Source organism: Mustela nivalis, assembly GCF_964662115.1.
Source record: "Mustela nivalis genome assembly, chromosome: 8".
NCBI lineage: Eukaryota > Metazoa > Chordata > Mammalia > Carnivora > Mustelidae > Mustela > Mustela nivalis.
This window is the reverse complement of record NC_139027.1, coordinates 78,412,084-78,425,642: the sequence shown is the minus strand read 5'-3', so window position 1 is coordinate 78,425,642 and position 13,559 is coordinate 78,412,084. Positions and strand designations below refer to the sequence as shown.

Genomic DNA, 13,559 nt, shown 5'->3' with positions numbered 1-13,559 from the left:
GATGACCCGATTATGATCATTTGTGTTGGTGGTACAAGACGGGTGCAACATGTCTTAGGGCATTAGGCAGTCATGCCCCATGACCTGTGTGTGTGTCCAGGTCCTATGGTTTCAGCCAAGATTATAACACGGAATGGTACATTCGGAGAATAAGAATTAATGGAACTTTTTTCTATGTGTACTGCCACATTTCTACCGGAATGTAAAAACATGAACTAAATTTAAAATAACGATACTTCTATTAAACCCAAGGATAAATTCTTTTGCTTTATGGAAGACTGGAACATCTTATGAGCATTGAAATAAAATCTGAATAGAATTATGGTTGGCTTTATTCTATCTGCTTCCCAGTAATTTTCCGTGCAAGAAGTTTTATAGATTTTCTTCCCCAGGAAGATTTAGAGATCATGTTTCAACATTTAGACTATGTCCTTCAATAAAACCCCACATTAAACTAGCAGTATATAGGAGAACTACTGGCTGAATCTACATTTTGGCCAAGATTTCAGAAAAAATACCAATTTTGAGACAGCACTCTGGATTTCAGTTCTGTATTTGTACTAATGGAAAAATAATGATGGATATAAGGGTAAAGGAAACAATCAGAACATTTACTGAGCACTTACTACATGCCAGCCACTATAATGCACACTTCTCAAGGACCATTCAACATAGTATTTCCACACCACGATAAGGCAGTGGATAAGGTAGATGAAGCAGCCATGCCTGAGAAGTCAAGACGCTTACCTGTTTAGTAGTATGTAGTTGAGCAGAGGCACACCCCAAGTAATCTGACAACAGCTACACAGCTATGAAATAAATGTGAATTCTTTAGAAGGATGCTATGTAAAGAACTTCTTTCAAGAAGGCCACAGTGTCTCGTGACAAGAAGCAGCAAAGGTCAAGAGAAACTGACTTGACCAAGACATGAGAGGAGGCTCCTGAACCTGAATGTTAGCCTTTCCAACCCCACCAAATACCAACTCCCTAGAGTCTCATCACATCTCATACAAGGTTCCAAAGGCACGGTTTTCCTTCTTCTTCTTTATTTGAGAGAGAGCTCACAAGCAGAGAGGAGGGGCAAAAGGAGCAGGCTCCTGGCTGAGCAGGGAGCCCAACACAGCTCCATCCCAGGACCCCAGGATCATGACTTAAGCCAAAGGCATACGCTTAACCTTCTGAGCCACCCAGGTGCCCCTACCTTTTCCTTTTTTAAAATGACTTTCAGTACCATGTAACCAGGGTCTGTATTTTCACATATAGTTACCTCCAACTCCGTGACTGCTGCCTTCGTGTTTCCAGCATTCATCTGTCCTGGTGCTTTTCCCATTTGCCACAGCAAGGCCATGAGGTTAGTTATTTTCTTAGCTCTTTTTCAAAGCTACCTGGATGGCAGCTTTGTGCCCAAACCAAAAAGAACACAGACTCGGCATTTCTTCCATTCCAACATAAACTTCTGAGTCCCCTTGAATCTCTTCACTCAGTTCACAAGGACTGAAGGACTAGTGACCCTGCATTAGTCCACTAGGGTTTTGGTTCAGTGAACTAAGACTATAACCACAATCCATGTGAAAACACCACACCATACTTGTAATGTTTCTCCATTTCCAAAGCAGCATTCTTTTGTGGCTTCAGTGGAGTTCTAAATAGTTTTAAGGTGTTAGTATAAAACACTTTTTTGTACTTATATTATGTATATATCTTCTTTGTATTAGAACTCACTAGAAGCTACCCCCAAAGCTGGAGGGGTGGGGAGAAGCATGCTTTGAAAAAATCTCAACATATGCAGGAGGAAGATGATTTAGACACTATGTATGAAAACAAGATTAGAGAAACAAACGGAGGGCGGAAGTAGAGCTGTGTCTATTTGGTTTTATCACTCAGAGGGCCCTGTATTCTGAATATTCAGGCAGAAAACACAATCTACATCTTCTGTATCTCTACTATTTGTATTATACTCGGAAACAACTTTTTCAAGTTTCAGATTTGATGTATTTCCAGTTTTCTCCTTTTAATGAAAGATCCTCCTCCACCTTCCTTTAAATACCTAGTTGTACTTTTAGCATTACTACAGTGGTGGGCTTCGTCTTAAAGGGCAAGCTTTTCAAGAGGAACTATTTTTATAGTCACCAGCTTTTGCTACATAGCTATGGCAGACTTAAAAGTGATCCAAATGCATTGGAAAAGGTATCCAACCTACTACTAGGAAGTATTTTGATTTAAACATAACACACACATCATCGTTTTAGGTAAGCAGCTGATAAATGAAGAAACTGGCAGTGATAGCATGTTAATGGATGATGGGAAAGCTCAGTTATCTGATTCTTATTACACTTTGCCTTTTCTGAAAAAGGCAGAACAAATGCTGGCAAGAAGGCATCCATGGTCCAAATGCGTGAAGAGATTCTAGAGAAAAACACAGATGCTATAAATATGTTCAAATAGCTTGGCCTAGGTTAATTTTTTTCCCAGAGAACTAAGAGTCTCCAAAAAAGGTCTCTGAAGGCTGGGTCATTAGAGATGTTGAGGAAAACAGAAGGTGTACTGGAAGACCAGAGAAAGGAAATCTCTGTATTTAAAAGAGAAGAAACAGATGGTTCCACAAACTGCAGACCAATGAAACTGACACAATCTTGGGCTACATTCTGGCAGGGATTATTAAATGTAGGGCCTATGAGAACTTAGAAAGGAAGGTGATAATCTCCGGGAACTAGCAAGGGCTCACCAAGAACAATTCATGTCAGATTAACCTTACCTTCTCTCATGTTATAAAATAACTTAATAGATTATATAAACAGAGCAATCTAGATTTTAGAAGGAAATGCAATAAGGTTGTCATTTTTCTGTCAGTAAATTGGAGAAATAAAGTGGTTGTTCCTTCACTCACTCATTTAACAAATCTTTATCTACTCTGTGTTAAGCACTCTGCTAGGCACTGAGGATAAAAATCAAACAGAACAGACATGGTCTCTGTTCTCAGAGTTTCTCAAGAACCAAAGAGTTTCTCAAAACCCAAAGACTCAAAATATATGCAAGTTTTTGTAATAAAGACTATGAAGGAAACAAAGGCAGGGCAGAGATAGAGACTACTATGAGGGAACTCTCCTTTAAATAGCATGGTCTCTCTGAGATGACATTTAAGTTTAGGTGTAAAGAATAAAAAAAAATCTATCTTGCTATGTGGAAGAATGGGGGATGAGAATTTCACAAGGGAGCAACATGCACAAAGGCCCTGAGGTAGGAGAGAGACTGGAGCGTCTGAGCCATTGAAAGGCCAGTGGGACAGGAGAGCAGCGAGTAAGGAGCAAAGGAGGACTAGAAAAAGTTGGCGCAACAGGCAGGGCCACTCCCCAGATAACGAACTGGAGAACAGAAGGAGACTCTAGTGGCCTGTTCTTTCAACACTTTTACCAATGGTTTAGAATCTATTTTTATCAGTCGTTGGAAATCTACTGTCCTCTTGAGATGTCAATAAAAAAATGAGTGTTGGAAGAAACATCAATTTGGCTGACAAAATTAGTATCCAAAAAGTATAGCAGCTAAGGACTTAGGTTCTGGCCTCAGACCTTATTTAAATCTAGCCCTGACATTCACTCTCTGTGACCTTGGACCAATTACTTAACCCCTCTAGGTTAAGAATCAAAGACATGTAGAGGATTATTTACCAGGCAGCTCAGGTAAATCTTATGTACTACACAATAAACCATCGGCTGCACTAGGTTATATATGGTTTCCTGGGCCTGGAAGCTCTTCTGGCAGCTTTCCCTTTATTACTGAGTGCATCATCTAGCCTCTGACGTAAGTGTTTATAGATGAGATGTGGCCCTTACCTTTGTTTTTGTTCATGTCACCAATAAACTATACTGCCTCCCAGACTATCTTACTGTTGGAAGGATGAGAAATTTAGCAGAGCCAAATTTTAGAAATTAATTCTGGCCTTCTAATCTTCATCATTCAGGAAGAAACTGCTGTAAGTTAAGACAATGTTTTAAGGATAGGATTTGCAAATTTATATCATCCACAATGTTGGAACTATTCTATTCCTGTAATGTTAAAATCCAACATTGTCTCAATTGCACACAAGAGCACCTAAGAAATATTTACAGAATTAGATGAGAACGTTTTCAATAATTATTATAGTTCAATTTTAAGAGTATCGTAAGGGGTTTAAAAAAAGCCCTATAAATTTCAATAATTCATCTTAAAAATAGGAACAATGAGAGGTAGGCTTAAATGCCTAATAACATGTATTTTAAAACAGATAAGATTAAACCATTTAGTGTAATGATAAATTTACCTGGTTAAAAAAATTCCCTAAATCTTGGGTTTCCAGTTAGAAAGGGTTGCTTAGTAAACACCTAGAGAAAGAAATGTTGGGTGGTAATATTACACATTCCTAAAGCTAATCTTGACTACTAAACAAACATCCAATGCAGCTTTCACTTACTAAAATTAACCAGAAAACCTACATTAGTCACAATAGCATGTGGCAAGTTAAATGCACTGACTCCCTCTTCAATCTCAGCATTTTTGTCAGATAAGAAAAATTTTTCTGATGTTCTTTAACTTCTACTTAATTTTTGCATTTTCTCTATGAAAGTGTATCTAGGAGTGATGAAGTTTCTCTTATTTCATCAAATATTTATTCACTTTTTGCATTAAAAATGTGCCTTTCAAAAATATACTCCCCATATTTTGCTTTATTTAAAAACAGATAGGATGCATATTATATTAAATGGGACATACTAGCTTGGCTTCCTCATGATTTGCTTGAATTTGGAGAAACTATGACAAATTTAACTCAAAATCTCCTAGGCAAGCAAATCGCTTGCCTTTCTTTACCCCAAAATGGTTTTTTTTTTTCCCCCTCTTGCAACTGCTTTCAGATGTACTCCTCAGTTTAATTCCAGTGCTAGCAATCTGATCAAGGCAAACTTCACATGGCTTCCGGACTCTAATCTCTCCTGGTTATAACCCATTTTACAGCTGCTGGCTTAATTTCTAATACTATCTTAAGAACCTAGATAAATTCAGGCTCTTCAGTATGGCACATTCAAATGCCACAAACAACAGATTCTTTACCTTCATCCTGCTCCTCATCAGTTGCTAGCGACCACTACACTTCCATGCCTGGCTTCTTCATCACCCTCTGCTAAGTCCAATTATTAGACATTCTTGTGATCAAACAGACCTGACACCAAATCACCCTGCCTCCACTTAGAGTCCTCTGTTTTTCTTATCAAGCATGTAAGCAGGTTTTGTCTCATTACTTTTTCCTTGGTCTATTTCCAATATATTCTCATCATTACACATTTCTGTATTTGTCTGTGTCCTAGCTTATAAGTCCCATGAGGCAAGGGATCTCCTACCGAATTTATTTCAAGAAACCATTGGCGACTGGGCCTCTACACTATCAGTTACTCTAACCACTGAATGATCTGCCTGAAGAGTTGAAGGTATGTAAGAAGCCTAGGTCCCTGCTGAATCCGGAAAGGAGTAGAATCTGGAGCACATCTGTATACCCTCTCAAAGTAATTTGAGGCCTACAACTCTCTTTCTTCTGCTTTATGTTCTCATCTATCTGTATCTATCTATATCTTATAAACTTTCAAATCTTTTGCTGTAAAAACTCATGAAAAAATAATGAAAGGGAACATAATAAATGTTAACAGCAGTCACCTCTTGGAAAATTACAAAAATGGAAACTGGGAATGGGTTGGGGTTGGTGATGGGAACAGGGTTGGGGTTGGTGATGGGAAATGATAGAGAAAATGATAACATGGACTGTTTCTTAAAATTTTGGGGGCACTGATTCTTTATAATCTTCAGTACTTCCTAAATGTTCCATAACTAACATAAAAATCTACACTAAGATACACAAGTAATTTGACATGGGAAGCATGACAATCAAATCTGGCATGGATAAAATTTTAAAACTGAGTGCAAGGTCTATGATTTAGTATTTAAAAACTTACTAAAAGGCAAAATCCTCTACGTTTTTAGATTTTCAAAAATATCTAATGATACAGAATCTTGAATTGAAAAACCAAGATAAATGTTACCATAATTCTCCCCCCGAAGAAATACTTAACCCCATGCAAAATTTAGTTGTTGCCATCCTGTCCTCTGGTTTGAAATACTATCCATATAGAGACTCCCCTCTTCCTGACCCCCCCCCATTCTACATTCATATATCCAACTGCCTGCTCAAAGTCCAATCTCAACCTATCCAAGGCAGAATCCAATCTACACCCTCCAATTTGCTCTTCTACTGGTTTTCTAAAATCTCAACTAATAGCATCACCATCTTTGCTCAAAATCAGGGTCATTGTTTCTTTCTTCCCATCTAATCCATCACCAAATTGTCAGCTTTGCCACCAAAAAAGGCATCCTGAATCTGACTTCTCCCTACAACTACCAACCCAGTCCAGGCTCTCACCATCTTTCACCTAGATGACTGTAATAGTCTCCCTTATTTTATCCCAGTATAGCCTGTTCCCCATCTACTAGACAAATAGCAAACCCTGTCACTCCCTTGCTTAAAACCCTCCAATGGCTTACCATCACATTCAGAACAAAATCTAAATTCCTTTCTGTGGGCTCACAGTCCAAGCAGTTAGGCCCTTGCCACTCTACCTTATCCCCTGCCATTCCCCACCACACTCAAGGGACTCACTTCAGTCTTATTGCATTCCCTCTCGTCAAATAAGCTCATTCCTGCTTGGAGACTAGTTTTTTTGTTCCTTCCTTCAAAATGCTTTTTTTTATCTTGGTGATTTTCTTCTCATCATTCAAGGTCATTATTTCCCCAATGACCTATAACTTTGTTTTGTACCCCAACGTATAACCATCACCTGAGATGGTGACTGGCACATGGGTCCTCAGTAAATATTTGTGAGTGGGTGGTTGAAAAGCAGCTAAATATTTAATCAAGCTTCCTGGGCATGGAAACAGTTGTTCCGAATGATCCATACTTTTGCAATGGCAACTCCTCCCCCGTCTGCTCTCAAAAAGACCCCGATAACCAAGCATCTACCAAAAAATCTCCAACCCCAAATCTTAGAATCTGCCACAATTTAGAAGTCTGTGTTCTGTATGAGCTGTGCAAAAACAGGAAACAGAGCCTGAGCCTCACAGATATGGAGTGTTTATGTATACATACATACCAAGCAGGACTGTCCCCTTTGGAGACTTTTCACCTTGAAGCCAGCCCTGTGTGTGCATGTGCTGGGCTACAGAATAAGCGGAGAACTGGTGTGAGTTCCCCTGCGTTAACACACTCCGAGACATGGCTCTGCCACCTCTCCTGTGAGAGTGCTGACTCACTCACAGCCTCTGTGCCTCTACCAAAAAGCAGCTTTATAGTTTTTTTTACTACAAAAATAAAGAATTAGTCTACTAAGACCAATCTCAATAAAACTGACCAAACTAGTGTTCAGTGCCAGGTAGCAAAGGCAACTTGAGATAAAAATGAATAGCAACCAGATCAAAATGGTCAAGTAAAAAGGCTCATAAACTCTGAATTTTGTCAAAGTGAAGCAAAGAATTCAAGTTCCAATTTTTGTGGCTCAAGCCATTATAAATCTTATGTAAACCTTCCAATGGACCATAATAACAGGAACAGTTTGTGGAGTATGATTATTTGGGCTCAATTATTGTTGAAGAAATATACATTTAACAATGACTCTTAATAACTATATTTATATCAAGCTGTTTCTTCTTCAAATATTTTTTACTGTGTTTAGCTAGGAAATACTGATGCATGCTTTCTTGTTTTGAGTATATTATAAATGTGACTGTATCAGCAAAACTAAACTTTAGGTGTGGCTAATCAAATTTGAATAGTACAAGAATAGTGTGTGTGTGTGTGTGTGTGTGTGTGTATAGAATAAGGCCTCTATATGATTTTAAATGAGATGGTGATAATATTGTTTAAAGTAATATTAACATCATACGTGTGTGCATGTGTGAATACAGATATACACAGATAAAGAGAGATAATGAATGAATTAATGAATGCATGCAAGAAAGAATGATAATGGATAGGAATCAGACCAACCTTTCCTTGCGTTGTTAATTACTTTACTATGAAGATGTGTCCAAACTTCTAAAGAATTTCCTGGTTTGTATTAAAACGCACTTCAAAAAGACCATGAAAACAGATATTTAGTTGACAAGCTACAATGGGGTTCAGAAAAAGACACAATGAATATAGACTAAGGTGCAATATCATGCTGGTGATTTTTCTTTTTTAAAACATAAGCCACTAATTTTTTGAGAAAAAATTTTAAACCAAAGGTTGCATATTAATATTACACACAAACTGAAACATGTGACTTTTAGCACAGTGTATACATGCTTACATAAAACTCAAATATTTACACATTTAAAACAATTTCCATTTAACATATGAAAGTTCTGAAATACATAAAAGCATTAATATTTTCTATAAAACTACAATTAGAACATCAATTTGCTACAAGCATATAAAACATCAAGTGCTTTCTTGGAGTTTCAAGTTTCCTCTTTAAAACAAGATCTTGCTTGCATATATCATCTTTCTCCAGTAATCAGTAAGGACTTTTTTTCCCAAGAGATTATTTTCCAGATACATTATAAGCTCAAGAAAACGGACCCAACAATTATGCAATATAATTATGTCATAACAACGTAATTGCACATATGCTTTAAAGTAGGTTTGGATGACGTTCTCAAACACTTTGGTATATGTTCCTTAGGGACTTCTATTAGAAATAACAGGAATTTTAAGTCCCCTCAATCCCCATTTTGCTTTAAAAATGGACAAGTCTTTGGTTAAAGTTCTGTATTTTGGGCATTTATGATTAATAAAAATGGTCCCCAAACCAATAAATGGCGCTGATGTGATATCAGTTCACAAGACTTCATTTAACTTGTTTCTGATGAAGTGGAAGGCTAAAGATATCCATTTATTATAACACATCATTGATAGTTTCAATCTTCCATTTATACGCAGAGAAATCAATAGGTGAGTCAGTATTTCTCTGTCATTTTGTGTTATAATCTAAACTGTACAGTAACTGCAGTAACTAGAGCTACTGTTCCACAGTATATGTGATGACGATTGGAAAGATGAGTAGCATTAAATTTAGAGTTAGCTTACCGAGAATAAGTCAGTATTAGACTGTACAGTAATTCTGCATTAACTATAGTAGGTTGGCAGGTAATGCTTATTTAAAAACCCCATACCATTCCATTTACAAGAGAAATTGTTGCAAATGTATAAAACAGCAGATATACAAGAACACCAAACATACTTTATTAGCACAAAAAAGCAGCCATAACAAGGCACAGCAAGCAGAAACGTACATTAGCAGTCAAAGGGTTAGTGTTGCATACAAATATAGCTTTTCTTTTTTGTAGCCTTGGCAATAGCCATCAGGATGTAAAAGAACTTTCTGTAGCAGCAGGTAAGGAAACCAAGGAGCACTCACCAGTGGTACAGAGCACATTAACAAAAAAGACACAAAAATGGATTTGACTAGTGCAAAATGTCTAGGACAGAACTGTAAATTCAGTTCAATACTAAGAAGCAAACACTAGGACTTGGTATTACTTCCAAAATAGCTCACTTAATTAGTATTGCATAATATTCTAAGTGACAAAAAGGTGCTAAGTAAAGTTATTTACAGATACAACAGTTGTACAGTACCTTTTAAATCTGCAATTAGGGTTTCAGATTTTCCATTAGAAATTAACTGCACTGAAATTCTACAAATTGTACTTAAGCAATTCAGCTACGAGCGTTTACAACAAAGAGCTAAATAGTGCCGTCCAAATTGTTCACTGCAGTTTAAAAATCATCTCAACATCAGCAACCACCGCTGTTATCATATACGGACTTGTTTGGGCATCTTCTAGTCTCACGTTCTTCATGGTTCACAAATGCATCATGGGCACAGGAAAAGATCCAACTTTAAATAATCAACAAGTAGACCACACATACTAACTTAAGAACTCACACACAGGACTACATTGCAGCTCTTCCCAAAGTGTTTTACGTTAAAGCACTCATTCAAAATAAAATGAATACCTAAGGCCTTGAAATAAATCAACTACCAACTTTATAAGCCTGAACTTTTAAAAGCAACTATTTAGAAAACCTGTTGGCTTAACAGTACCTTTTGCAGAAGAGACAGGAGACTGATTATAAACTCTATCAACACTTAAGTGAACTGCACTCTGCCCTTGTGGCCAGAAAATTGCATTTTTCTTTTTTCTTCAAAGAAGGCAGTCTTTATTTTTTGGACTTCCAAAGCTTGATCTATAGTAACTACAAACAGCGCTACTTTTGGAAGGTTATAGAAAAATTCTTAGAAAAAATAACAATTTCAAACATTAGTCACACTGTTGAAATACTCTTCCAATATTAATAATTTGTTCTTCAGTAAGAAATAGAATTCTTCATAACAAATGCCCCCGAGTTGCTTCACTCAATTCCAACAGTCATTATAAACCAAACCGTTCGCTCGAGACAAAATGCCTTCGCAACCTTACTGAACACCTGTAGCTCTGTCCTCTGTTGTCTCAAATAGGCACCACATTTATCTGAGGAAGTAACAGCAGATCGCATCTGACAGATACTAACACTAAGCCTACATACTGCACTGAAAGACACCTAACACTGACACATGTGCTTGCTATAGGTGTACTGTCTGGTGCACAGAAAAGCAGATCTAGATAAGGCCCACTGGGGGCAGGAGAATTTACTTCGCCTTGACTGGTTCTCGTTCTAACCAGCGAACTCTAACTTTTTGCTTGTAATGATACTCTTTCAAAAAATCCTGCAACATTGATGGTAAAGGAAGCCCATCAATTCCATCATATGTAGTGCATCTACAGATTACTGCACGGCAGATATACTGCAGGCTAAAAGGGAAAGTCCTGTTTAGTGATATAGTAAGCAAGGGTTCAAAAAACATGCAAGAACTGGGATCTTTATAATGTTCCAAAAGTCCTGTTACAGTGGAGGAGTGAAATACACAAGGGTCGTGGGCGTCAAAACTAAAGTTGTGATTCCACTGTTCAATTCGGGCATGCAGGGACCTGTTGTAGCGACGGAAGCTCACAGAGAAGAGGTAGTCCTCTTGCGCAGAGTCCCTGAGCAAGAATGTGCCTTCAGGTTTCCCTTCAAGGAGGGCTTCCGCTTCGTAACGGTCCATCACTCCCCAGTAACAGGGATTCCCTGTAATCTGGAGCAAGTCAGGCACGAGGCAGTGTATGTAATCGATCTGCGTATGGACTTTCCAAGCTCCCTGTCTGCTAACGTGGGCATGGCTGTCTCCAGACACCTGACGTTGCTTCTGCCTACGTGACTGCAGACACAGGGTGGTAGTGTCCTCTTCTGAGTCACAATTAGCTTGTGGAACTGCACTACTGTCCCCACTTACTTCAGTCATTCCAGGAGCTAACTTTGGTCCCAGTTTATATAACGGATTAACCTGTGCGGTGGCTTCAAAGGTATGTATTTGTGCATTGGGCGGAGGGTCAACCCCCTCTTCAATACTGAGCCGTCTTCTCTCTCGAAGCCTATCTTCTTCATCTTCCGTGGAAACCAAGGATGGATCAAACGTATCAAAAAATGTCGAGTGTGGGCTCACAGGGGCTGTATGCTGTTTAATCAAATGCCATTTTTGGGCTAAATCTGAGCCAGCAGGAAAAGGGCATTTCTCAAGCATTAATTCAGAAAGGTGTATTTTTCTTTTATTAGAAAAGAGGGGTTTTGACTGCTTGCTGTAAGTTCTCATGGGAAAACACAAGCCCACAGTGTCCTGCAACCTCTGTCTCAGAGAGCGGCTCCCCACAGTTCTGCTGGACACGCTGTCCATGTCATGCACAGAGCTCACACCATACCGCCTCTCTCTCCTTTGAAGTCCGCTTCGAGTTCTACCGAACTTTTTATCAGTATCCAATGAACTCTGTGTCTTTGTAGAACAGGAATGTTTTTTCTTCCCACCCCATGGAGCATGCCGAGAGTAGGAATCCCTTCTTGCAAGTCTCGCTCCTGGGGTGACACAGGAATCATTATCCTTTTCAATGCTTATTTCAACAATCTGAGGAATTTCAGTGGCACAGTTTTGGTTTCTCCTTGAAGAATTCTTGGAAGGGCTTAATCCCAGTTGTAAGGCAACGTTTTCTCTTAAGGGACTGCTTTGTTGCTGAGGAGCTGCGTCTCCTGTACTGATGTTTCTCTCTTTCACAGACAAACATCTATTGGAGTTCATGTCCACATTTTCACTACGGCTCCCTCCCTCGTGACTGAAGAGATTCTGACACCTGTATTTGAAGTTATTCCACATCTTTCCCACTTTATCCATTGATTATAATATCTAAAGACAAAATAGGAAGAGGAGAAACTGGAGTTAAGGTGGTGCATGCGAACACAACTGACAGCAAACCCCACGCCCACCCCGCAATTGGAAATTTTGGTGATGCTGGTCAGGAACGCCCCCCCTTCCATGCCCTGCTGAAACAAGGAGGCAGACACTCCTGGGAACTGCTGGTAGTCCTAAGGTCGCCGGCCCTCTGCCCTCCCGCAGCACTCAGAGCACCAATAGTCAGGCCTTTCCTCACTCCCCATTTCGTTTCAGGCGGAATACCCAGCTCTCGCAGGAAAAGAAACAAACCCTTTCAATTAAACTCTGGGTTCTTTTTCCCACGCATCAACCTAATTTCATCATGACACTGATTTCTGTGTCCTATTACTACAAATAATTTGGGCACTGCCTCAAGTATTACCGAGGGAAAATATGTTCTGTATTGCTGAAATGGATCTGTATTCCACTGCTCCAAAGTTGAAATCAGGACATTTGTGTAACACATCAAGATTAGTTAAAAAATCCTGAGATAATATTCTTCCCTATTTCACTTACCAACTGCTATATTCCACTCATCTGGCAATGTAAAGCTTACAGATCAATCACTTGTGAAAATTCAGTACCTTCCCTCCCTACTCTGCAATGTATTAAATTTTTTCTGTGATTTTAAAGAAGCAGTTTGAGTAGAAAGGCAAATTAGGAGGAAATAAAGAAAATATTTAGATTTAAATGGAAAGGTGTCTTTCAGCTTCCCAATTCTTTATCCCGGAAGAGCGTGGAAATAATAAAGTAACAGAAAAGGCTATGATACTAAAGTAATTAACAAAATAAAAGAAAAAATATGTATTTTGGCATGTTATTTTTGCTCCTTAAAAAAACAAAAAAACAAAACAAAAAAAACTGAGAGCAGATTATTGCACTTCACAAATAAATTTACGACTCTATCACAGACTGGCTCATTCAATAAAAGCCAACATTCCAGAAGAAAGAGAAAAATGTAAACTTAAAGTTCAGCTAATTTTTTGTCCCAACAGAATAGCAGATTTTTTTTTTTTTAAAACATCTCTCTTTCTATTTTGCCACTTAATAAGTATGGCACACCCCCTCCCAATTTTTTGTTCATGTTTATTATCTCATCATGTACTACTTTTCAGTTTAGAATCAGTACTGGAAAACTGTGGATTTTTTTTTTTTTTTAAACAG

General features: G+C 38.4%; 1 protein-coding gene across 2 annotated transcripts in view; it reads right to left on the bottom strand.

Annotated features, from left to right (window-relative positions):
- Nucleotides 1–13,559, bottom strand: part of SOCS5 (suppressor of cytokine signaling 5) — a 114,970-nt gene that overhangs the window by 45,850 nt on the left and 55,561 nt on the right. For both annotated transcript variants that reach the window (XM_082747009.1, XM_082747008.1), the window contains exon 2: nucleotides 1,268–12,368. In XM_082747009.1, coding sequence (XP_082603135.1) covers nucleotides 10,746–12,356 — 1,611 coding nt within the window. In that variant the 5' untranslated portion in view covers nucleotides 12,357–12,368 and the 3' untranslated portion in view covers nucleotides 1,268–10,745. The remainder of the gene's footprint in view (nucleotides 1–1,267; nucleotides 12,369–13,559) is intronic.